The sequence below is a fragment of the Carcharhinus amblyrhynchos genome, chromosome 23 (genome assembly GCF_965287045.1).
Source record: "Carcharhinus amblyrhynchos chromosome 23, sCarAmb.v2.hapA, whole genome shotgun sequence".
Classification (NCBI taxonomy): Eukaryota; Metazoa; Chordata; class Chondrichthyes; order Carcharhiniformes; family Carcharhinidae; genus Carcharhinus; species Carcharhinus amblyrhynchos.
Window position 1 is genome coordinate 43,216,935 of NC_137346.1, and position 25,954 is coordinate 43,242,888.

Here is a 25,954-nt window from a genome sequence, read left to right on the forward strand (position 1 = left end):
ATCAATCCTGTCTTTGGACAGTAAGGGTTAATTTCACGTGGCCAATCCACCTAACCTGCATATCTTTGGAAAGGAGGTCAGTAGCTGCGTGGACCTGGCAAAACCTAAACTGAGTATCAGTGAGCAGGCGGATGCTGGAGTGGGGTTGGTTGGGGGGGGGCGGGGGGGGAGGTTGTGGGTGGGGTGGAGAATGTGTGGGGGTGGGGCTGGCAGTTAGGGAGGGAATGTGGGAGTGGGGCTGGCTGGGGGGGTTGGAGTGGAGAAAAAGTGTGGGAGTGGTGATGGTGGGTAGGGAAGGAATGCAGGGCAGGGGGGAGGGAACGCTCGGGGTGATATAGGAGTCGGGGGAGGATGTGGGAATGTCGGGTAGGGAAGGGATGGTTGTGGGCCAGGGAGCAATAAGGGATGGGGGGGGGAGGAAATGTGGGAGCAGCGGCAAAAGTACATTTCTGATGGTTTAAAAAGAGCTTAATTCCCTGTATGTAAATGATTAAGTTTTATTTACTATCTCCTTGGTTAGCCTATTGCAAACAGTGCAACAATTTGGGTATTTTTCCCTTTTTACGAAATAAATCTTTTGGAAAGAATGATATGATGGGAGTCCATGTGAAATTCGTATTAAAAGCATATGACAGGAGTTAAGTTGTCTGGTAGATTGTCTTGGTGCAAGTACCTATTAATTTAACTGTTCAGTGCGTCTGACTGTTCTTGTGCCATTGTGTTTCACAGAGGAAGTGGCCAAGTTGCAGAAACATCTGGCACTCCTCCGCCAGGAGTATGTGAAGATGCAGCATAAACTGGCAGAGACGGAGAAGCGATGTACCATGCTTGCAGCCACATCCAACCAGGAGAATTCCAGTGACTCCTTTGTTTGCAGACTACTGTCTATTGTGTCTGAGCTTTATCAGCAAGAGCAATACAGGTAAATGTTTTACTGTAAAAGTTAATGTGTTGACCTATTCTGTGATAAGAGTTTGGATCATGGGATATAATCTGGTCAATTGAACTGATAAAAGCCAGTAAATCAGGTCAACTGCATTCACTTTTCCTTAAATTACTGGCATCAAAATCACACACTGGCTATGCCATTAGAATATCTAAATTTGAATAATGTTGCTTTGACCTAACTAAACAGGAGTGCTTTTTCACTTGGCTGCTCTGGGTCAGCAGTTTGAATGGGATTTCCTTTTCCTTTTTAAAAAAAACTCTACTCGTTAATGAGATATATCCTCCTAAGACTTGCAAAGTTGGGTAGATACAATGAGTGGCAGATCAACTGATTCATCCTAGGCAGTACAGTGAAAAATATTTTGCAGGTGAATGTTTGGATCATGGTTTCATTGCTTGGGTGAGGGGGCAAAACACTTGTTGGAATATTTTACTATAGTACCTCAATCATTAGGTAATTTCAGGTTAATTGATTGCAATCTATTTTATAAAATGTCCATTTGTGTGATGGGGAACAGCAGGAAAAAGAGAGATATTGGAGCAAACGTGAGTATCTAGTGTTTTATCCTGATGTGCACTCTGCTCAGTCAAACACCCAGTGTCTTGTTCACTAGTTTTTGTAAATAAGTCCAAGTAACAATAGACTTTCTCATCACCCTATTAATTGCACACGTTGAGGCATCATCAGAAGGCAGTTGGTCTATTAACTGAGTTTCTAAAGACTGTTGGTTTTAAAAAGCACCTCCTACCTACATCTGTAGGTAGTTTTGATCAAATCAGATAATTGGTTACAGATTTACATTGGGGGATCCCTAGCTTGTGAAATGAAAATGTTGTCCTGATGGTAGAGGCAGTTTTCTGCTGGATTTGTAAATTCACCAGTGATGGCAGAATGTTGTATACCCCCTGACACCTTGTCCCACGAGCTGAAGCATGTACTGGAATCTACTTCAGAACTGACGCAGATCCTCAAATGTATGTGAATCACCTCTTGGGACTGACTTGGTGAAGTTGTGGACAAGTCTTTGCAAACATGGCTTTCTCTCACTGCTTGATTTTTCTCTAACAAATGCTCCTATGTTCTTCCAAGCAGTGAGTATGATTCTTGAAAGTGGTCATTTTCATATGGAAATGCATCGGGATTAATTTTAGTCTCTGCTGTTAAGAACTATCATCTTTTCAATTTGAGGTTGATTTGTGAAGTACTAGAGGTACAGCAATCGAGAACATCTTTTGATAAGGTTCATTATTCAGCTTCGTTATCTACTGTATTTGGAAACTACAGTGGTGATTTGGAAAGATTGGGGAGGCGTTGTAATAAATTACTTTCATATACAAAAATATCAAGCTCGGTTGATTTTAAGGATTGAAAAGCAAGTTATTTTGTGTCAGCAAAGGGCATGGAGGGGAAGAATCCATTCAATATTTCTGGAAATATACTATCTAATAAACGAAAGCCGGCACAGATTTGTGCAAGTCCAAAGATGTATGGGTTAGGTGGATTAGCCAGCTAAATTGCTCCTTGGTATCAGGGGGATTAGGATGGTGCATTTATGGAAAAGGGCCTAGGTGGGATTGTGCAGGATCAATGGGCCTCCTTCTGTACTGTAGGGATTCTAAATACATATTGTGTTTGCCGAACTTGATTCAGTCCTTTGAAGTATCGGAGAGGGTTGATGAGGGTGGTGCGGTTGGGGCGTATATGGACTTTAAGCAAGTATTTGTCAAAATACCATGCAGTAGAATCATTAGCCAAACTAAATCCTGTGAGATTGAAGGGATTGTGTGATGGCATGGGTATAAAACTGTCTAGAATGGAAAGCTTAGAGCAATGATGAATGAATAACCAGGGGACTGGAAATGAGTTGGGGGAAAATGTAACCAATGGCACACATTTCACTGAATACTGGAAGGAAAAAAAAAAACGGTCAGCGGCAGTTGGAAGATCTGAGGATTTTTTAGAAACTCTCTGCGCCTGGGCGGCACGGTAGCACAGTGGTTAGCGCTGCTGCTTTGCTGCTTCACGGCTCCAGGGACCTGGGTTCGATTCACAGCTCGGGTCACACTGTGTGGAGTTGGCACATTCTCCTCGTGTCTGTGTGGGTTTCCACCGGGTACTCCAGCTTCCTCCCACAGTCCAAAGATCTGTGGGTTAGGTTGATTGGCCATGCTAAAATTGTCCCTTAGTGTCCCAAGATCCTTAAGTTAGAGGGATTAATGGGTGATAATATGTAGGGATATGGGAGTAGGGCCTAGGTGGGATTGTAGTCAGTGCAGACTCGATGGGCTGAAGGGCCTCTTTCTGCATTGTAGGGTTCTATGATTCTGACTACAATGGAGCAGTAATAAGCAAAAGACACAAATGCTGACTGGTAGAACCTGATCACTACCTTTATAATTTGTACTTAAATTGATCAGTGCTAGGATTAGACTGCAATTGAGTACTGTGCCCAGTTCTGGTCATTGTCTGAATGTTCCCTTGGTTTCTCAGTGGAGGCAGTGCAAATAAGCACTGCACGACTAGTGCTAATATTGGGCCTGAGTTATCAGGAGAGATGAGGCAGACAGGCTTTGCAGCTTGAATTGTAGGTATCTGTGGCCATCTTCTATGGGTTACCCACACAGTTAAGAGTTTGGGCAAGGTAAATCCCAAATATTTTGTCAAGGCAGTGGGCATGTATTGAACTGGTGAAAGATGAATTTGGGACAGATGGCTGGATATTCCATTGGGCAGTATGTTGAATTAATTTTGCCACTGTCACTGCACAGATGAGGAATCTCTTGATGCAGTTGGGTGCTGTGACGGGGTGGGAGAGGCTGGACAAACTGAAGATGGATTTTTACCTTCTGATCGTTGCTGGAGTAATTTTATTTAATCTCTGATGTGACACCCAATTTGGTCATTTGCTTTAATACCTCGGTAATTGAAGTAGTGGGCACCCTGCTGTGGGCTAATTTTGTCCCAGTTATATCTGGCTGGAGAGCTGAGCATGTTGACTAAAATGAGAGAAGCCTCCTGGGTGTCTTTCATTTATCAAATTAGCATCCAAAATAACCCATCAGGAATATGGGATTAATTTATCTATTTCCTGCTTCTGTTCATCCTCCCCCTCTCTCCCCAACCTTCCTTTTTTTTTTGCAACGTCATCTAGGTTCTAAAGCATCTGTGTTTATCCTCCCTTTCCAAACTGCTTGGATTTCATTCTGTTTTTGGATTGCGACGTTGGTCTCGCTCTAATTCCCAATGTCTTGTTCCTATGGGCAATTTTCAAATGTGGATTTCTTTGCAATTCTCTTATTGTGGAGCTCTGTAATCGGGAGGAGTAACGTCTGTGGTGCCTTTGCTTCTCAACACTTTTTCTAAACTGGTTTTCAACATGACCACAAGAAAACTTTTTCTTTGTCTTGCAGTGACTTGAAAGTAAAGGTTGGAGAAAAGCACATCAATGTTCACAAGTTTGTGTTGGCAGCACGCAGTGATACCTGGAGCCTGGCAAACCTTGCCTCTACACATGAACTTGACCTGTCAGGTTTGTGCTCCAGTCTTGTCACCAAATTTAATCCAAACCACTATAACTTGAATATTCTAAATTGACTTGCTGCCTGAATTTAGCAACTTGAAAGAGTAGGGTGGTGATAGCCTGCCTGGTAATTCTTTGCTTCAGTGGAGTGGCACACAGTGGCAAAGTGGTTAGCACTGCTGTCTCAGTGCTATGGAGCCTTGGTTTAATTCCAGCCTTGGGTGACTGTCTTGTGTAGAGTTTGCATGTTTCAACTGTGTCTGTGTGGTTTTCCTCCCAGGTGCTCATGTTTCCTTCCCCACTCAAAATGTGCAGGTTAGGTGGATTGCCATGGTAAATTGCCCCTTAGTGTCCCAAGATGTGTTAGTTAGATGGATTTTCCATAGGAAATGTATGGGGTTATGGGTAGAGGGCCTGGGTAAGATACTCTGTCAGAGTGTCGGTGCAGATGTGATGGGTCAAATGACAGCCTCGAGCACTGTAGGGATTCTATGATAGGGCACTCTTGGAACATTGTTACTGAGCCACTCGTGTATTATCATAACCAGTTCTAAAACTGTGGGGAGATTGTCACTCCCTTAATCACTGATATTATCCAGTTTCTTTCAAGACTCTTGATCTCTAATTCTGGAACCTCTAATTTTTTGAGCCTGATCCACTAATTGGCTGACCTTCTACACCAATTCCATTTCCCAACCATAATCCTTGATTCCTTCACTGCTCACAAATCCATTCATCTCAGTCTCCATGTGCACCTGCACCCCTCGAGTAGGAAATTGCACTGATTTCACAACTTGTTGCTACTTTATCCTGGAATGAGCCCAAGTTCTAAACTCTTTAGATTGGAGAAACAGCCTCTTGGCATCTCCTGTGTCAAATCTTCTGAGAATTCTAATGAGATCACTTCTCATTTTTCTAAACTCTAAAGAATATAGTCCCCATTTTATGCATTCTCCGGGAAACGAGAAAAAACTGGAGCTCCAAATCTAGCCGACCAGGCTTTTGTGTCACATCTGTCCAAGATTGCTATCTAAAATTTTCTTTAAGTGCTGCCCAGATTTTGGAGTATTGTGTGGAGGAAGAGCCACATCCTGTTGTCCTTTTATTCTTTTAACTTGAAAATTGTATGTATCCCTGAAGGAGCCTTTTTACGTGGAGTATGGTCTGTTCGGTTGGCCAGTACACGTGGAGTTAAATGTGCTGGATTATCAAGGTGCGGCTGTAGTGAGGAGTAAGTTTTTGGGTTGAGGGCTGGAGAGTATGTCAGGTGTGCATCTGTCGTTTGAAGTTCTGATGCAATCTGCCAATGCCTTATCAACCATTTCTGAATTTCTGGTGTCATTGGTTTTGCATAACCCCACTAGCGTGGGTAAAGACAGGAGAGTAGTGCAGTTAGGTTTCTCTCCTCTCAGACTTAAATATCAAAATAATAGTTGCTCTTTAAAACATTATCTTCTTGCAGCTGCATCCAGCAGTTTTAGCAGAAAGTATAGGTGAGATTAAAGGGACGTGTTGCCCAATACCTTAAGTGACTACAGAAGTCGTGGATGCATGGCTTTGATTTTTCCTAAATTCTCTTGAGGAAAAAATGTAAGCTTGCTGTTCAAGACAGGAGGAACTGAGAATACTGGGAGCTATAGACTAGTTACCCTGACATCAGTATTAGAGAAAATGCTAGAATACCTTGAGGACGTGACGAGTCATTTAGAAAATGAAGGATCGATGTAATTTTGCGAAGGGAAAAATGGTGTCTTGACAAATCCTTTTGGCTATTTTGAGGATGCAACAAACTGTGTTTTGATTTTCATTAAGATATTTAGTGCGTGCCATAAGTCGCACAAGTTTAGGGCTTGTGGGATTGGGGTGATAAAGCTACTGGAGAGAAAACGAGAATAAAATGGTCATTTTAGTGGGGAAGCGAGGACCAGAATTCTGGATGTCCGAAATTCCTAATTTGTATTAATGATTTGTAGAATGATAGGTAATCTCATTGAAACAAATGAAATTCTTGGCAGACTTCACAGGATAGATACAGGGAGGCTACTTCCCTTGTCTGAAGAAGGTAGACATCATCCAACAAGAGGGGCAGCTATGAAGGGCTAAGGTGAAAAGTTGTTCAGTCAGCTCTGAATCTTTTACACCTGTGGGCTCTGCGTGATTATTTGATGAGTACGTTCAAGATTGAGATTGGTTTTCCTTTTGGGCATTAAGGAGATTGAGAGAACAGGAAAGCAGTGCTGATAAATTTCAGTGATCTTATTGATTGAAAAGAGTAGGCTGAAGGTGGAGTATGTTAGCAGCCCCCAACCGTACTATGTTTTCTCATTGTTAGTTGATTCTTTTGTTTTTTGTGCCAGATGCTGAGCCAGAAGTAACCATGGCAATGCTCCGATGGGTTTACACGGATGAACTTGAGCTTAAAGAAGATGATGTATTCCTCACCAACCTAATGAAGCTAGCTAATCGATTTCAACTGTATCTCCTCCGAGAAAGGTAGATAATTGACCTTCGGGTTCTTTCCAAAGAGTCTTAACTAGTGCCAACTTGATGACTGTCTATGGATGAACTCCATAGTTGTAGTAATTTTGAATGATTCTGACTTGAGCTGTATTTGGGATTTTCAGTTGGTTTCAATGCTCCATTTGTTCATTGGAAATTTGTTTCAAACGTAAATTTAAGACGACAGAATGGTTGTTTGAAGGTGGTTGGTGAGAACAGAAGGAGTAAAGACCTGGGAAAAATAAATTTGGATTCTAACCTGAATAAGGTCACACGATAATGTAAAATTGACTGCTGTTTTGCGTCACCATCTTAATTATGGATGAGGAAGGCCATTCAGCCCATTTTTCTTCCATCCGGAAAGGTTGTTGTCTGAGTCAATTAGCTGGATGGCTGGATTGTGATGCAGAGCATTGACAAAGCATTGGTTATTTGTGAAGGCTCTGTCGCCTCAACCCTGCCCCTTGTCTAAGGTGTGGTGATCCTCAGGTTAAATCATTACCAGTCAGTTCTCCTCAAGGGGAGAGTGGCCTGCAGTCATCTGGGACAGTGGTGATTTTTACCTTTACTTGACTGTAGGCCATTCTACTCCTTTAGTCTGTCCCACTGTTCAATTCCTTGATTGATCTGTCCCTTGATACCCACGTCCAACGCACATCTCTCTAGTTTGACACTGTTTGGAGTTTGTTCCAGATTTCCATCACTGATTCTCCTCCAGTTTGTTTAATGATTCATAGGCTGTATTTGGAAGCCCCTTCCATCTGTTAAATACTGCAAAAAGGCAGTCCTTTCAATTCTTCTTGCTCACGTTGAAATTATGGAGAGACTTGGAGTGCGTACTGTGAACAGCTTCAAGCTGATTTGTATCTGTAACTTGTCCCTCACCTGTGACTGTCTTTTTTTCCTTACTGTTTTATTTATGCCTCTGTGCTCTTCCATGTGTGTATCTTGAATTCCCCAAGGATCCTTAGGCAGCACCTTTAAACCCATGACTACTTCCATCTAGAAGAACAAGGGCAGCAGGTACATAGAAACACCACCACCTGCGAGTTCCCTGCCAAGCCACTCACTATCCTGACTTGGAAATATATCACTGCTCCTTCGCAATTGCTGGGTCAAAATGCTGGAATTCCCTCCCTAACAGCATTGTGGGTCACAGACAAGTGGATTGCAATGATACAAGAAGGCAGCTCATTGCCATCTTCTCGGGGGGCAACTAAGGATAGGCAATAAATGGTGACCAGCCAGCAACACCCCGTCCCACGAATGAATAAAAAAATTGCTCTACCTAATGTAGTTTTGAACATTCTTGAATATTTCCCCTTCATAAACTGGAGGATCTGTTGACAGCATTATTTCTCTTTCTCAGATTTTTTAATCCATTTAGAGGGTTCAAGCTCAATGACTTTTTACTAAGCTCAATGACTTTTTTTTGTATTTATTCCAAATTATCAGCTTCCTCCCTGTAAAGGTTTCCCTTGTTCAGTGTATTTACTTGCTCCCTCATTTGAAAGACTTGCTTCATAAATGGGCTCCTATTCAAATCCTGATCCTGTGCTCGCACTCCTAAGGGCTTCCATTCCCTATACGTGGGGGTCATGAAGAAAAATCAAGTGATGTACAATGCTTCTTAGCTTCCTTGATGCTTGGTGATGAAGTAGTTATGCTTATTAATTCTGATTCGATTGTGGTCTGATATTGAGCCATACCTCAGTTCTGTAGGCTTGGGAATCTGCTTTGACTTGTTTAAACTTGTCTCCATAATGGCTTAATCATTCCATGAGAGCAACAGGAAGTCTTCTGCCAAATGCCTGTGAAAGGCATACTGTCGAACTCGAATATGACACCATCAACGTCTTACAAGCACAAACTAGAGTCCAGTGAAAAACTTTTGTTTGAACCTCATTGCTTCTGTGGCATGAGATTCCAACCTGGAGCTCCTGGTACAGCAGTAAGGGTGCTACAACTGTGCCATAAGGCCCTGTACTACATGCAGTAAAGTTTTCAGTCTGAAGGTCCAGAGCACGCAAAGACTTAAGAACATAAGAACACATCAGAACTATGAGCAGGAGTAGGTCATTTGGCCTCTTGCGCCTACTCCGCCATTCAGTAAGACCATGGCTGATTCCTGTTTGTGGACTTGGGTCCGTTCACCTACCTGCTCCTCATAACCCTTAATTTCTTTACTGTTCTCTGAACAGTATCTACCTATCCTTCCTTACAAACATTCAACGAGGTAGCCTCAACTGCTTCACTAGGCAGGGAATTCCACAGATTCACAACCCTTTGGGTGAAGAAATTCCTCCTGCACTCCTAAATCTGCTGCCCCTTATTTTGAGGCTATGCCCCCTTGTTCTAGTTTCAACCTCCAGTAGGAACAACCTCCCTGGTTCTATCTCAGGCAGCACTGTGGTTAGCACTACTTTTTCATAGTGCCAGGGACCCGGGTTCTGCTTTCAGCTCGGGTCACTGTCTGTGTGGAGTCTGCACGTTCTTCCCATGACTGCGTGGGTTTCCTCTGGATGATCCTGTCTCCTCCTACAGTCCAAAAGACATGCTGGTTAGGTGCATTGGCCATGTTAAATTCTGTCTACCCAAACAGGCGCCGGGTGTGGCGACTGGGGATTTTCACAGCGACTTCATTGCAGTGCTAACGTAAGCCTATTTGTGACACTAAACTTTAAATAAATAAACTTTATCTGTTCCCTTCATAATTTTGTGTTTCAAGAAGACTCCTTCCCCCCCCCCCCCCATACTTTTGATTTCCAATGAATGTAGTCCCAGTCTACTTAGTCTCTCCTCATAAGCTAACCCTCTCAACTCTGGAATCAACCTAGTGAATCTCCTGTGCACCCCCTTCACTGCCAGTATATCCTTTCTCAAGTAAGGAGACCAAAACCGTACACAGTACTCCAGATGTGACTCCACCAGCGTCTTATACAGCTGCTACATAACCTCGCAGTTTTTAAACTCCATCCCTTTAGCAATGAAGGACAAAATTCCATTTGCTGCCTTAATTACCTGCAAACCAACTTTTCGTGATTCATGCACGAAGACACCCAAATCCCTCTGTACAGCAGCATGCTGCAATTTTTTACCATTTCAATAATAATGGTCCATTTTACTGTTATTCCTACCAAAATGGATAACCTCACATTTATCCAAAATTGTACTCCAACCAGATACTTAGCCATTCTTTGTGACTTTCTCTTAGGTACACTTTACTGTACTACTCATCCTAGTGTCATCTGTGAACTTTGACACACGACAATTGGTCCCCAACTCCAAATCATCTATGTAAATTGTAAACATTTGCAGTCCAACAATGATCCCTGAGGCATACCACTAGTCAATAATAGCCAACCAGAAAAACACCCATTTGCCCCAACTTTTTGCTTTCTATTTGTTAACTAATCCTCTGTCCGTGCTAGTACATTACCCGTAATGCTGTGCACCTTTATGCAGCAACCTTTAGTGCAGTACCTTGTTGAATGCCTTCTGCAAATCCAGATACACCACATCCACTGATTCCCCATTATCCATCGTCCTTGTAATATCCTCAAAGAATTCTAGTAAATTAGTTGAACGTGACGTTCCTTTCATGAACCCATGCTGTGTCTTCCTAGTGGGACAATTTCTATCCAGGTGTCTTGCTATTTCTTCCTTGATTCAAGCATTTTCCCCACTACGGAAGTTAAGCCAACCAGCCTAAAGTTGCCTGCCTTTTGTCTATACCTCTTTTTTTTTAAAACAGTGGTGTCCCGTTTGCTGTTTTCCAATCTGTGGGAACCGAGTCCAGCAAACTTTGGTAAATTACCACTAATGCATTTGCTATTTTCCCTGCTTTCTCTTTTTAGTACCCTAGGATGTGTTCCATCAGGGTCAGGAGGAGACTTGTCTATGTTTAACCCCATTAGCTTACTTAACACGGCTTCTTTAGTAATCATTTCTAGGTCCTCCCCTGCCATAACCACCTTGCCATCAATTTTTGGCATATTAATTCTGTCTTCCACTGTGAAGACCAACACAAAACATCTGTTCAATGCCTTGGCCATTTCCTCTACCTGATGTTAAATCCTACTTCTCATTCTCAAGGGCCAATGTTTACCTTAGCAACTCTTTTGTTTGTTTTTATATATTTGAAGAAACTTTTTTGCTACTTATTTTTGTATGCTGAGCTAGTTTACTTTCATCTATCTATCTTTTTTGTCGTTTTCTGTTGGCCTTTAAAGATTTCCCAATCCTCTAATTTCTCACTAATCTTTGCTACTTTATAAGCATTTTCTTTCAATTTGATAGCCTCGTTTCTTTCCTTAGATATCCATGGCTGATTTTCTCTTTCTATAGTCCTTCCTTTTCACTGGTATATACTTTTGCCGAGCATGGTGAAAAATCACTTTGGAAGTTCTCCACTATTCCTCAACTGTCCCACCATGAAGTTTTTGCTCCCAGTCTACCTTAGCCAACTCCTCCCTTATCCCATTGTAGTCCCCTTTGTTTAAGCATAAAACATAAGTGTGAGGTGGTCCACTTTGGTAGGAAGAATGGTAGGAAGGACTATTACTTACGTGGCGAAAAACTGCAGCAGGCGACGGTGCAGAGGGACCTCGGGGTCCTTGTGCATGAGTCGCAAAAACCCAGCTTGCAGGTGGTCAGGAAGGCAAATGGGATGCTGGCCTTCATAGCGAGGGGGATTGAATATAAAAGTAGGGAGGTCTTGCTGCAGCTGTATAGGGCATTGGTGAGGCCGCAGCTGGAGTACTGTGTGCAGTTTTGGGTGCCGCACCTGTGCAAGGATATTTTGGCCCTGGAGGGAGTGCAGAGGAGGTTTACTAGGCTGATACCGGAGTTGAGGGGATTGAGCTATGAGGAGAGGCTGAATAAACTAGGCTTGTACTCGTTAGAGTTTAGAAGAATGAGGGGAGATCTCATTGAGACGTATAAGATGATGAATGGGATGGTTAGGATAGAGGTGGAGAGACTCTTCCCGCTCAAAAAAGACAGTAGGACTAGGGGGCACAGCCTCAAGATAAGGGGGAGGCGGTTTAGAACGGAGTTGAGGAGGAACTTCTTCACTCAAAGGGTGGTGAATCTCTGGAATTCTCTGCCCGTTGAAGTGGTGGAGGCTGCCTCGCTAAATATTTTTAAGAAGCGGGTTGATGGGTTCTTGATAAGAGAGGGGATTAAGGGTTATGGGGAGAGGGCGGGAAAGTGGAACTGAGCCACGACAGATCAGCCATGATCTTATTGAATGGCGGGGCAGGCTCGAAGGGCTAGATGGCCTACTCCTGCTCCTATTTCTTATGTTCTTATGTTCTTAAGACACTGGTATTGGATTTTACCTTCTCACGCTCCATCTTTGTTTTAAGTTCAGCCTTGGTGTGATGGCTCCTTCTGAGATGATCCCTAACTGTAAATCATTAATTATTCCTGTCTCGTTACGCTGGTCAGAGACTGATAGCCAAGTTCCACACACGTGAGGATGGCCTCAACCGGGATCTTGGATTCATGTCACACTATCTGTAACCCCCACGACTTGCCTGGACTTACAAAATCTCACTTGCTGTTCTGACTGGAGACAAGACTCATCTCTTTAACCTGTGCTTAACCCTCTCTCCATCACATTGTCTGTACCTTTAAGACTTGATTACCTGTAAAGACTCTCATTCCAACCATTACTTTGTAAATTTGAGTTTGTCTTTGTATGCCCTGTTTGTAAATAGAACTCCCGCTCACCTGATGAAGAGGCAGTGCTTAAAGCTAGTGGCTTGTGCTACCAAATAAACCTGTTGGACTTTAACCTGGCATTGTGAGACTTCTTACTGTCATTACACTGGACCAGATCTAGGATAGCTTGCTCCCTTGTAGATTCCATTATATATTATTTACGTTGCATACCTACTGACTTCCTCAGTATTAACTATACCCCAAAATTGGTGTCTGTAAATTTTGATATTTAGTACTCCCAATTCCTGAGTCCAAATAGTTTATATGAAATGCCCTAGTGCGGACCTCCGTGGAGCTCCTGCCAGTCTTAGTAATTAGTATTTAATCCTGACTGAGTTTTGTAACTAGTTGTTCATAGATGACTGGGGTGTTGTCCTGTAGCTGCACGTGTTGACGTTTAGCCGTGAGTATACATGCAGTATCTTAACACAAACCTCGAGTCTGTATATGTGATGTTCACTTCGTTCCCCTTATCTGTTGCATCTCTTATTACAAAGAATTCAGGGTGTGTCAGCTTTGGTAACCTTGGCAACTACAGATTGCATATGGGTGAGTTACGCTGACACTGGTGTCTTTGTTCAAATGCAAAGAAAAAGTAACTTTTATCCAAACTAAGATGTTGGCATTAAGGGGACTAGGGTACTGTTGTTGCACATAGTTAGTGAAATAAGTGCTGTAACCAGTGTTTAGAACGCTTGAACACTTGCCTCTTGTATTTATGTTGGTTTGTGGTCTATCATTTGCAATAGTGTACTCAGGTATGTACTTTTCTTCTCATTGGCAGGTGTGAGAAAGGAGTGATGTCTTTGGTTAACGTTAGGAACTGTATTCGATTCTATCAGACTGCAGAAGAGCTGAATGCTGTTACGTTGTTGAACTACTGTTCTGAGATTATAGCTAGCCATTGGGTGAGTTACAAGACAACTGCTTGCATTTATATAGCACTTTTTAACGTCCCTAGGCATTTAATAAGGGAGTAAAAGATGATGCCAAGTATCAGAACCCAGGCTATATTTTATACCACAGATCTGGGTTATTTTCCAAATTTTTGGTATTTGTTGAGGATTCTGTGCTTTAACCTATGTTTGGACAGTGCTGCCTAGTCTGTGTACTTAGTGAACACTGATATTGGAGCAAAGTACAACATACAAACCAGGTGACTTTGAAATGCTGTGCATCTTTTCCCAAATGGGTGAATGGGCAGACGCTTTACTTGATTTAGCTATAGGGATTTGCATGAGGAATATACAAGGATGGAAGCTGATTTTTGACTCTTCCCCCCCCCCCCCAATACACAATGGGAGGAATTTTCCCCTCCCACCCACCATGGGAATTGTAGCGGGCGGGGGCCGGACCGTGAAAACGTCTGTTGACCTCGGCTGGATTTTCTGGTTTTGGGGTGAGTGTGGTAGGGATTTTCCAACCGCAATGTGTCTCAGGTGAGTTCCTGATTTCCACTAGCCTTCAGTATTGAGGGGCTAGTTTGGAAAACCTTGCTTAACAGCTGATGCATTTAACTAGGGAAACTCCGGTGTTACAAATGACTTGATTGGGAAAGACCTTGTACTGTGACTAGAGCGCTCGTTGCCGAGAGCGTCAAACTGCAATGTACTTTTCCTCCTAATTGTTCTGCCGACAAAAAAAACATCCAAAACTTCGAAATAGGATTTTACAATTTTTCATTGAGTATAATAAACTAAGGACATTTTTTCTTGCTGTTGAGGTGAAGCATCGTTCTTCGCCCAGAATTGAAAATTAGACTCCAAGATGTGCAGCAAATTCCATGGTTATAATTAGAAATGTGAATGTGCTCTTTCTTTGCTGGTTAGTGTGATGAGTAAGTGAGCTATATAGTCCCAAGAGGTGTGAGGTTTAATCTCCAGTCTGCTGTTAGTTGATCTCTGCCACAACTTTGGTTTCCACACCCCTTAAGAAAAAATCCTTGGATGAGATGTAGAATTGAGATCCCCTCCAGCTCCTCAATTGGATGTGTATGCTATTTGAAGATGCTCCTGTTCTCCTGGCTAATATTGGTCCCTCAATCAACATTACCAGATATAAATTATTGGGTCATTTATTCTTGTTGTTTTGCTGCAGTGAGGATTAGCAATTCGGGCAGGTGTAAAACGTGCTCCAAGGTGTTAAGGGGAGGAAACAAATATTTGTGGTTTCTTTTATACTCCCAAAAACAAGTATCATTGTATTTTAGTACTCTTGTATAGCAACATCTGGTGGTCTTGTGCTTAGTAAAACATGCATTCTTTTTTGCCATCTGAAAGATTTTGTAGACTCACATTCAAATTGATTGTACAGCTAGCTTTTGAGTAACTCTAACTGCAGTGTGCAAAATTTTTATTTCCGCCCTTTTCATAGCATTGGTACTGACCATTGCGATGGTTATTTGAAGGGTTTGAGAGTTTTATAATGTGGGCATAAAGAAAGATGTGTATTTCTGTCATGCCTTAATCACAAAGGGTCCCAATGTATTTTACAGGTGGGGTTTATAATTGACCTGTTGTTCTGTAGAAGTGGTGTTGTTGTTTATTTTAGCCCTTTTTTTCTTGGGTTAATAAAGCTGTAACCTGGAGCTGGAGTGCCATTCCAGTTCTGTTAGCGGACGCCTGGATTATTGATCCAGGGATGTAAATTTAATTCCTACTGTGGTAGCTGAGGGACTTGAATTAAATTGGTGCTGTCAAAATGCAAATTATATAAGCCACTTTTGCATGTTGCAAGCTGAATGGAAGAAATGTCAAAAATGCAATGAAATAAAAATCCCTTTTTGAGTAATTAGCTATACTGATCTACTTATAAAAGCAGTTTGTTTTTATTTATCTAGGATGATCTGCAGAAGGATGATTTCAGCAGCATGACTGCTCCTTTGCTGTACAAAATGATTAAATCTAAGACTGAATACCCTTTGCATAAAGCTATCAAAGTGGAAAGAGAAGATGTTGTATTTCTCTACCTCATTGCAATGGATTCCCAGGTAGGAGCACCTTCTATTAACTGAAGCAACATATAATGGCCCGCGTTTTAGGGTCCCTGACCATGTCAATCCTGAGGATTTATACGTGTAACTTTGAGGCATCTTGTGCTTAGTTCTTCTAATATTCTTTGCTAAATAATGGGAGTATATCTTGGCGTACTGAATTGGGTTTCTTCATCTTGCTCAGAAACTGCCCTTTTTAAAACTCAACTTATAAAATTCCAACAAAACCAATCAGCTGGGAGAAAGTGCAAATAGAGGTACCTGGTCAGCCAGGTACCTGGTCAGCTGTAGTTGGATATGTTAATCTATATAATTTGATTCTCTAACTCCTTTCAAAAACAGATTATTGCTCTGTTTAAAGGGAGTTACTGAATGAGGAAGCTTGCATATGGTAACATCAATAATTTCTCACCTTTTTAGATGTGACTTAATGATATAGGATCATAGAATCATAGAACCCTACAGTGCAGAAAGAGGCTCTTCAGCCCATCGAGTCTGCACTGAACACAATCCCACCCAGGCCCTACCCCCATATCCCTACATATACTATACCCACTAATCCCTTTAACCTATGCATCCCTGGACACGAACGGGCAATTTCTTAGCATGGCCAATCAACTTAAGCTTTTTTATTTAACTAGCTTTTTATACATTTACAGTTACCTGGTAAACTGAATGAACCCGATGATAATGGAGACCTGGCCTTGGATCTGGCACTCTCTCGACAACTGGAGAGTATTGCAACAACATTGGTTAATAACAAGGCTGATGTTGACCTAGTGGATAAGAATGGCTGGAGTTTGCTTCACAAGGCTATCCAACGAGGTAAACTGGTGGCAAGGGAACCAAGGTCAATATTGTGGCTGTACAATTCTGGAATGTAGTGTGACAGCGACTTGTCAGTATTGCATGTGTTAAACTATTACACAAGATATGGGCCTCTGCTTAATGTCTATCAATGTGGAAATCCCACTTATGATACAAGTACAAAAGGAAAATACTTTGGAAGTCTGAAAGAAACATTCAGCTTGGGTAATATCTGTGGAGGACGGAACAAAGTTAATGTTTGAGATCTATGACTTTTCATCACAGCTGTAACAGGTTTTAGTCAAGAACAGGGACAAGCAAAGTGTGAAGGAGGGTGGGTGGGGAGAGGAGGAGAGAATGTGGGGAAGAAAGAACCAACAGTAATTCTGTAATGGGGGGGAAGGTTAATAAGATTAAATGATGAAAAGGGGTGATGGTGCAAAGCAAACAGTAGGTGGTAATGGGACAAAAGAAACTAGTCACGAGAAGATGCAAGAGACTGCATTTGGAATTATTACGGAGAGCTGGTTGGAAAAATCGGTTATGATCTGACATTGTTGAACTTCATGAACATTCAGAAGATGGTAATCAAAAGATGAGATCCTGCTCCTCAAGCTTCTGTGAGCTTCATACATTTTATTCCTCCCCTAAAAACTTCCCTTTAAGGCACGGCACAGGAAGGTTTTCTGAAATTAGTGGCTATTTTACTATGTCCTAATAGTACGCTGCCTTTACCTGTCTTGTTTGAAATCAGAAAGAAAAGATGTCTGGCACTGCCCATAACGCTTTGATACAAGATAAAATCAAATTGTACAACACAATTCAATATCTCTCAATGGCTTAAATTTTTTTACTATCCACTTATGGGACATGGCCGTTGTCGGCTGGTCAGCATTTATTGCCTACCCCTAGATGCTCTCGGAGGGCAGTTGAGAATCAACCACATTGCTGTGGCTCTGGAGTCATGTGTAGGCCAGACCAAGTAAAGATGGCAGATTTCTTTCCCAAAAGGACATTAGTGAACCAGTTTGTTGGAAAACCAGTGGTTTCATGATCATCAGTTGATTCTTAGTTCCGGATTTTTTTTCATTGATTTCAAATTATACCATCTACTGTGGTGGGATTCGAACCCAGGTCCCCAGGACATTAGCTGAGTTTTTGGATTAGTAATATAGCGATAATACCGCTAGGCCATCACCTCCCCTTTGCTGATACTCAGTGGCTATGATATTGAACTGTAAACACCAGTTCATTTCAAAGCCTGCCCAGTCTTCACTATCCCCTCAATTAAATATAATCCTGAGGTAAGCTTTCACCAGGAAAAAAAATAATGGAAGTTGCTCAGTTGTTAAAATCCAATTGATTCATTAGTTTCACTAAGCTCCTCACCTTATTTGGTTGGACCTACTTGAGGCTCTGAACTTAATATGCAAACAAGTGACAGTAATGAGCCATTCAGCCCCTCTAGCCTGCTCCACCATTTAATGAGATAATGGCTGATCTGATAGTAACCTCAAATCTCCATCCCGCCTACGTCTGATGATGTAACATAGATTCTTGTCCACCTCTGCCTTTAAAATATTTAAGTACTTTGCTTCCACCAGCTTTTCAGGAAGAGATTTCTGAAGACTCAGGACCCTGAGTAATGATAATTTACCTCGACTCCTTTCCTTAAATAGGATTTTTAAACAGTGACCCACTAGTTCTAGAAACATCCTGTCCACATCCACTCTGTCGAGACCCCTCAGGATCTTGTATGTTTCCCTCAAGTCACATCTTGTGCTTAACTCAAGTGGATATGAGCCTTGCCTGGCTAACACTTCCTCATAAGACAGTCTACTCGTTCCAGATATTGTGATAGACCACTATGGTTGACTTTTAATGTCCTCTGAGGAACTAGGAATGGACAATTAATGCTGTTACATTGGCGCATTTCGAGAACAAAACTCAATGTTATTTTCACTGACTTGGTTTATGAACTTTCTGGCTGCTTATTGCTACACTACTCAAAAAAAAAAGGAATGAGTATAGGCCATTTGACTCTTCTAGCCTGCTCTAATGTTCAATAAGACCATAGTCAGTTTTCTATCTCAATGACACCTTTCTACAAGTCCTTATCTATTCAGCCGACCTCAAGAAAACCCCGCATCCCAGGGATCAATTAATTGAATCTTGGTTATTACCTGAGGAGATTGAAAATTATTCATTCTCCACCCTCTTAAATTAGCCAAGAACTGCAAATCTATTGCAAAAGCAAAATACTGCAAACCATAGAACCCCTGTAGTACAGAAGGAGTAAAAAGTCTGACAACACCAGGTTTTAGTCCAACCGATTTATTTGATAATACTCACAAGCTTTCGAGGGGACTGCCTCTTCGTCAGGTGACGTTCAGGTGGCATTCACCTGACGAAGAGGCAGTCCCCTCGGAAGCTTGAGTATTATCAAATAAATCGGTTGGACTAAAACCTGGTGTTGTCAGACTTTTTACTGTGTTTACGCCAGTCCAACGCCGGCATTCCCACATCATGACTAGTACAGAAGGAGGCCATTCGCTCCATGGAGCATGCACCGACAACAATCCCACCCAGGCCCTATCTCTGTAACTCCACGTATTTACCCTGCTAATTTCCCTGACGTGAAGGGTCAGTTTAGCATGGCCAGTCAAACTGCACGTTTTTGGCATGTGGGAGGAAACTGGGGCACCCAATCCGCCATTCCAGATTTGAGTCAGTTTGCTCAGTGGGATAGAATATCCGATGTCTCAATGGAAATTACAGTTCCTGCAGACAGCATGAGATAGTCGGAAATGTTACACCGTGCAGACACGGGGAGAATGTACAAACTCCTCAGAGGAATCACCTGACCAGATGCTGGCAATCTGAAATAAAAACAAAATGCTGATCCTGCAGGTGGATCGGACAGATATTTCAGATCGGTAATGAACTGGGTGCCACTCCTTATTTACCAGCCGCTTTCAACTTTCTTTGATCTGAGGAAAATGCATGAATAATATTGTAAACCACATTATTACACTGGTGCCTGTTCATTGTAGACAGGACATGTATGCATGTGCTTGTTTCAGCTAAGCAAAATGAGCGACTGCCATTTGCTGATTCATTGGTGAAGGCATTGCCCTGAGGATTTGAGATTAAGCTACCTGGTTTAAATTTGGAAACAATGCTTGGCGGTTAACTGTCAGTCACTATCAATTGGATTCTCCATGATGATGCCTCTACCAATCAGAGTCCACTTGTCAACCAATCCGCATTCTTATTTTGTGGTGTAATTAACTATTTGCTTTACACTTGGTGTTGTCCTGTTGAGTACAAGATGAAAAGCTTTGTCCTTGTTCAGCAATAATTTGTATCCTAATGGAGACAACTGCAATTTTACCAGACTCTTTGACTATATTATGAAGCTGAGGGGACCACCTTTTTGATTAGTTTTCATACTTCTAACCCCTTAAACATGAATAATTCTTTAAATTATTATTACCTTTCAACTTTCTCAAACTCGTGTTATCCTTTCATCTAGCGTTTAAAAAAATTTGCTCCAAGCTAAAAGTTATCTTCTAAATTCTATGAATCACGAAATTAAATATTTTTGCAGTAATAGCTTTCTTTTGCCAGTGGTTGGTGCTATAGTGCCTCAGTTCTTAAACTGGCATTCCAGCCCATTCCACAGGTATGTTTAAATGAGGGTTGAATTATTTCTCAGGTGACCAGTCATCCTGCTTCTCATTGACCATCCTGCTCTCCAAATTCCTTTAATGTCCAGGTTTGCAGCTCTACTGAGGCCCCTCAACTTTAACCCGCTCTTTGCATTCAATTTGCTGTCCGCATACAAACATCTTGCGCTGTCCTTTAGCCTGGGAATTGGGGCCAGCTCAACGCTGATCCTTTAAGAACATAAGAACATAAGAAATAGGAGCAGGAGTAGGCCATCTGGCCCTTCGAGCCTGCCCCGCCATTCAATAAGATCATGGCTGATCTGTCGTGGCTCAGTTCCACTTTCCCGCCCTCTCCCCATAACCCTTAATCCCCTCTCTTATCAAAAACCCATCAACCCGCTTCTTAAAAATATTTAGCGAGGCAGCCTCCACCACTTCAACAGGCAGAGAATTCCAGAGATTCACCACCCTTTGAGTGAAGAAGTTCCTCCTCAACTCCGTTCTGAACCGCCCCCCCTTTATCTTGAGGCTGTGCCCCCTAGTCCTACTGTCTTTTTTGAGCGGGAAGAGTCTTTCCACCTCTATCCTATCCATCCCATTCATCATCTTATACGTCTCAATGAGATCTCCCCTCATTCTTCTAAACTCTAACGAGTACAAGCCTAGTTTATTCAGCCTCTCCTCATAGCTCAACCCCCTCAACTCCGGTATCAGCCTAGTAAACCTCCTCTGCACTCCCTCCAGGGCCAAAATATCCTTGCGCAGGTGCGGCGCCCAAAACTGCACACAGTACTCCAGCTGCGGCCTCACCAATGCCCTATACAGCTGCAGCAAGACCTCCCTACTTTTATATTCAATCCCCCTCGCTATGAAGGCCAGCATCCCATTCGCCTTCCTGACCACCTGCTGCACTTGCAGGCTGGGTTTTTGCGACTCATGCACAAGGACCCCGAGGTCCCTCTGCACCGTCGCCTGCTGCAGTTTTTCGCCACGTAAGTAATAGTCCTTCCTACCATTCTTCCTACCAAAGTGGACCACCTCACACTTGCCAACATTAAATTCCATTTGCCATTTCCTGGCCCATTCGCCCAGCCTATCTAGATCCTTCTGCAGACTCTCCACACCCTCCGCACAATTTGCCTTTCCCCCAATCTTGGTGTCATCAGCAAATTTCGACACCCTACACTCGGTTCCCTCCTCCAGATCATCTATATAAATGGTAAATAGCTGAGGCCCCAGCACCGACCCCTGGGGCACCCCACTAGTCACCAACCGCCAATCCGAATAGCACCCATTGACCCCCACTCTCTGCCTCCTATTTGACAACCAATCCTCTATCCACGCTAACACCCTACCCCCAACTCCATGTCCTCTGACCTTCTGCAGTAACCTCTTGTGAGGTACCTTATCAAACGCCTTCTGAAAATCCAGAAAGACCACATCCACCGGCTCTCCTCTATCCACCGCCCTAGACACATCCTCATAGAACTCCAGTAAATTTGTCAGACACGACTTCCCTTTAATGAAACCGTGTTGCGTCTGCCCTATCAAGCAATTCCCTTCAAGATGCCTCGCAATTTCCTCCTTAATGACGGATTCTAACATTTTACCTACCACAGACGTTAAACTAACCGGCCTGTAATTCCCCGCCTTTTGCCTGGCACCCTTCTTAAACAACGGCGTAACATTAGCCGTTTTCCAATCCTCCGGCACTTCCCCGGAATCCAGCGACGTCTGGAAAATAACCACCAAGGCATCCACTATCACCTCCGCCATTTCTTTCAGAACCCTCGGATGCATTCCATCCGGTCCTGGGGACTTGTCCACAATCAGCCCCTCCAGTCTGTCGCGCACCACCTCTCTAGTAACAGTAATGTCATTAAGACCCTCCAGTCCTACCACCTTTCCATCGCTAACACCCGGCAAATTATTCACGTCCTCCTCCGTGAAGACAGAAACAAAAAAGTTATTCAAGACCTTAGCCATATCCCCATCCCCTACCACTAGGTCCCCTTTCTCATCCTCTAAAGGACCAACGTTCACCCTAGCCAGCCTCTTCCTTTTTATATATTTATAAAAACTCTTGCTATCCTTTTTTATATTAAGCGCTAGCCCAGCTTCATAGCTTCTTCTACCCTCCTTTATCAACTTTTTTGTCAATCTTTGTTGACATTTAAACCTTTCCCAATCCTCTTCTCGCCCACTGCTCTTAGCTACTCTAAATTCCTCCGCTTTTAATTTAACACTTTCCTTCACCTCCTTCGTTATCCACGGCTTATTACCTCTCTTCCTACTGTCCTTTTTAACCATCGGAATAAATTTCTGCTGAGCACCAAGAAAGATCTCCTTAAAGATCCTCCACTGCTCCTCAGCAGACCTACCTTCCAACGCGCTCCCCCAGTCCACATTCGCCAATTCTTCTCTCATCCTACCATACTCCCCTCTATTCAAACAAAGGACACGTGTCCGGGAACCCACTTTCTCCTCCTCCATCTGCAACAGAAACTCCACCATACAATGATCACTCTCTCCAAGAGGATCCTTCACCTCAAGGTCCCTAATTCTACCCGCCTCATTACATAGCACCAGATCCAAGATAGCTCGCTCCAGCGATGGCCGTCACCACTGTGTAGCCACGCAGAGCAGGAGCTCAGTCCAAGGAGGCATCACTAACTTCTTGGTGCCAGTGGCTCTATATGATGCTTTTTAAATTCCTGATGCCTTTTTAATTGTTCTCATGACACCCAGCCACTTGCAGTCAGACCCCTTGCTGATTGTGCGATTTGGTTGTTCCCCATGCAATGGCATTTCCACCAGCATCTGCTCACTCCCATCCACATGACCTGCAATTGCCATTCCTGATTTTTGAGTCAATTTTGCTCAATGGATAAGATTGGATATCCTACCCCAGTGTCTCAATGGAAATTACAATTCCTGCAGACAGCATAAAATGGTCAGAAATGTTACAGTTTGCACAACATTGGCATCAATGTTATCTTTAAAAGAGAAATATTGGTGGTGGAAAATTGGGAATTTAATCTGGGCTGATGCGCCAAGTGTTTACTGTTGGAGGTGTCACCCTTGGGATGCCATACTAAACTGAGGCCTCATCGACACTGTCTGGAGATATAACTTCCAAGGCTCGAATTTGAAGAAGTACTAGGAAAATCTCCCCAGTATCACAGAACATAGAATCCCTAAATGCAGAAGGAGGCCATGTGGCCCATCAAGCCTGCACCAGCAATGATCCCACCCAACTCCTATGGTTCTCATGTTACAACAGTGGTTACAATTCAAAGATAATTCCTTGGCTTTAAACTACTTTGGAAGGTCTGGAGTGGGTAATAGGTGCTATACAAATGCAGATCTAATAGTGTCTTTTGCAGTGTCCACACACTTCATGCAATCTTTTATTTCCTGTTTGGTCCCATCATCTGTTTAAAAGTACAAACAACAAAAAGTACAGCGTGAGGAAAGGCCCTTTGGCCCTCCAAGCCTGTGCCGATCATAATGCCCTAACTAAACTTTTAAAAAAAAACTTTCTGCCCCTACTCGGTCCATATCCCTCCTCTTCCCTCCCTATTTGTGTACCCATCCAGATGTCTCAAATGTTCAGTGTGCCTATTTCCATCCCCTCTGGCGACTGTTCCACGCACCCACCACTCTTTGTGAAAAACTTACCCCGCACATCTCCCGAAAACCTTCCCCCTTTTTCCCCTCTCTCCTTGAACCTGTGTCCCCTTGTCATTGACACTTCCACCCTGGGGGAAAAAGCCTCTGACTATCCACCCTGTCTATACCCCTCCTAATGTTCAGTGATAAATACTGGTGAATGCAGTCCTGCTGCATGTTAACAGTCTGCTCCCGTGTTCAACTGTAACTAAGGAGCTGATTTGCTGCTGAGTTGCTCCATTATATTGTTTGTAAAGAAGTAAAGTTTGCCAGACAGAGTGCATTGAAACAGTAAGGTTTGAAATGTGTTCTGGGGAAAAGACACTGGGTTAACATTAAATTGATTGGGCCCTTCTCAGTAACTCAAGATTTACAAAATAGGATTCCTAAGTCCGGCTGGATGTAGTCTGGGAAATGTCATCACATGACCCCCCCCGCCCCCCCAACCTTCAGCTGCCCCTGTCCGCACTCCTGGCATTGATCAGCCAACGTTTCAGTCATCTAAGAGCCCTGCCTTCCCAAGACTTTTCAGTGTGTTCTGTTTTTGACTTGTGAAAACGAATGTGTGCGGATGGAGTGCCAGTTGAGCGGGTGATAGATGAATGAACAAATGTTCATTCCGGCAAATTACTGCAGATGCTGGAATCTGAAACCAAAAGAGAAAATGCTGGAAAATCTCAGCAGGTCTGGCAGCAATTGTAAGGAAAGTAAAGAGCTGATGTTTCAAGTTCAGGTGACCCTTTGTCAGCTGGACTCAGCTTTGTCATCAGTACAAAGGGTCATCTGGACTCATATCAGCTCTTTTTCTCTCCTTACAGCTACTGCCAGCCCTGAGATTTTCCAGCACTTTCTCTTTTGGTTTCATTCCCTCCATCAAAAAAGACAGTAGGACTAGGGGGCACAGCCTCAAGATAAAAGGGGGGCGGTTTAGAACGGAGTTGAGGAGGAACTTCTTCACTCAAAGGGTGATGAATCTCTGGAATTCGCTGCCCGTTGAAGTGGTGGAGGCTGCCTCGCTGAATATTTTTAAGACGCGGGTTGATGGGTTTTTGATAGGAGAGGGGATTAAGGGTTATGGGGAGAGGGCAGGAAAGTGGAACTGAGCAGCGACAAATCAGCCATGATCTTATTGAATGGCGGGGCAGGCTCGAAGGGCTGGATGGCCTACTCCTGCTCCTATTTCTTATGTTCTTATCACTGCCATACAATGGCAGTGTGCGTCACGTACAAGATTCTTATCATACGGTAATCACCAAGTCAGGCAGTAGCTTCTGCATTGGCTAGATGGAGCATCGAGCCTCTGCTGTGAGATCCCTTCTCCAGAGATATAATTGGAGTGTATGAGTTTGGGTTATTGTATAGACAGGATTAAGCAAATGAAGATTTCACTGAAGGTGAGGGCATGGTTAAGGGTGAAAACTGCAAGTAGTGTGGAAGGCTCAGACTTAGTATCATAGAATCCTACAGTGCAGAAGGAGGCCATTCAGCCCATTGAGTCTGCACTGACCACAATTCCACCTAGGCCCCATTCCTGTAACCCCATGCATTTACCCTAGCTAGTCCCCCTGACACTAGGGTCGAGTTAGCTTGGCCAATCAACCTAACCCCCACGTCTTTCAAACTGTGGGAGGAAACTGGCACACCTGGAGGAAACCTACACAGACAGAGGGAGAACATGCAAACTGCACACGAGAGGCAGCAGTGTGTGGTGATTTTATTGCTTAAAAGTGAGGTGGGGGGACAGCTTGTTTGAGATTTGGCTACTTATCTGGATGGCCTTGTGCCATGAGGAGAACAGAAAAGCTTGATAGTGACCAATAGTGTTCGGTTTATCTGTCATTTATCCAACTGTACTAAGTTCACTCCAATTCTCGCAGCCGGTGCAAAACCTAACTTTTTTGCATTGTTGAGACAGTATGAGGCTACCTGTGTGTGTAGTTTATTTCTATTAATCCTGAGGCAAAAGAGTTGAGTAAAATCTAATGGAATTGTTTTTGGCAGGAGGGATCAGGGCTACTTGTGTGGCATACATGGGTTGCTATCTCGTGGAGGGGAGAGGAATAGGGACTGTGTACAGTCTGTTTAGTAAAGGCTGAGACTTGCAGTTGATTCTTCCT

General features: G+C 43.1%; 1 protein-coding gene across 1 annotated transcript in view; it reads left to right on the top strand.

Annotated features, from left to right (window-relative positions):
- Nucleotides 1-25,954, top strand: part of ankfy1 (ankyrin repeat and FYVE domain containing 1) — a 66,158-nt gene that overhangs the window by 6,523 nt on the left and 33,681 nt on the right. Inside the window, exons 2-7 of the mRNA XM_080210447.1 lie at nucleotides 730-922; nucleotides 4,360-4,478; nucleotides 6,827-6,962; nucleotides 13,480-13,603; nucleotides 15,535-15,684; nucleotides 16,347-16,512. Coding sequence (XP_080066573.1) covers nucleotides 730-922; nucleotides 4,360-4,478; nucleotides 6,827-6,962; nucleotides 13,480-13,603; nucleotides 15,535-15,684; nucleotides 16,347-16,512 — 888 coding nt within the window. The remainder of the gene's footprint in view (nucleotides 1-729; nucleotides 923-4,359; nucleotides 4,479-6,826; nucleotides 6,963-13,479; nucleotides 13,604-15,534; nucleotides 15,685-16,346; nucleotides 16,513-25,954) is intronic.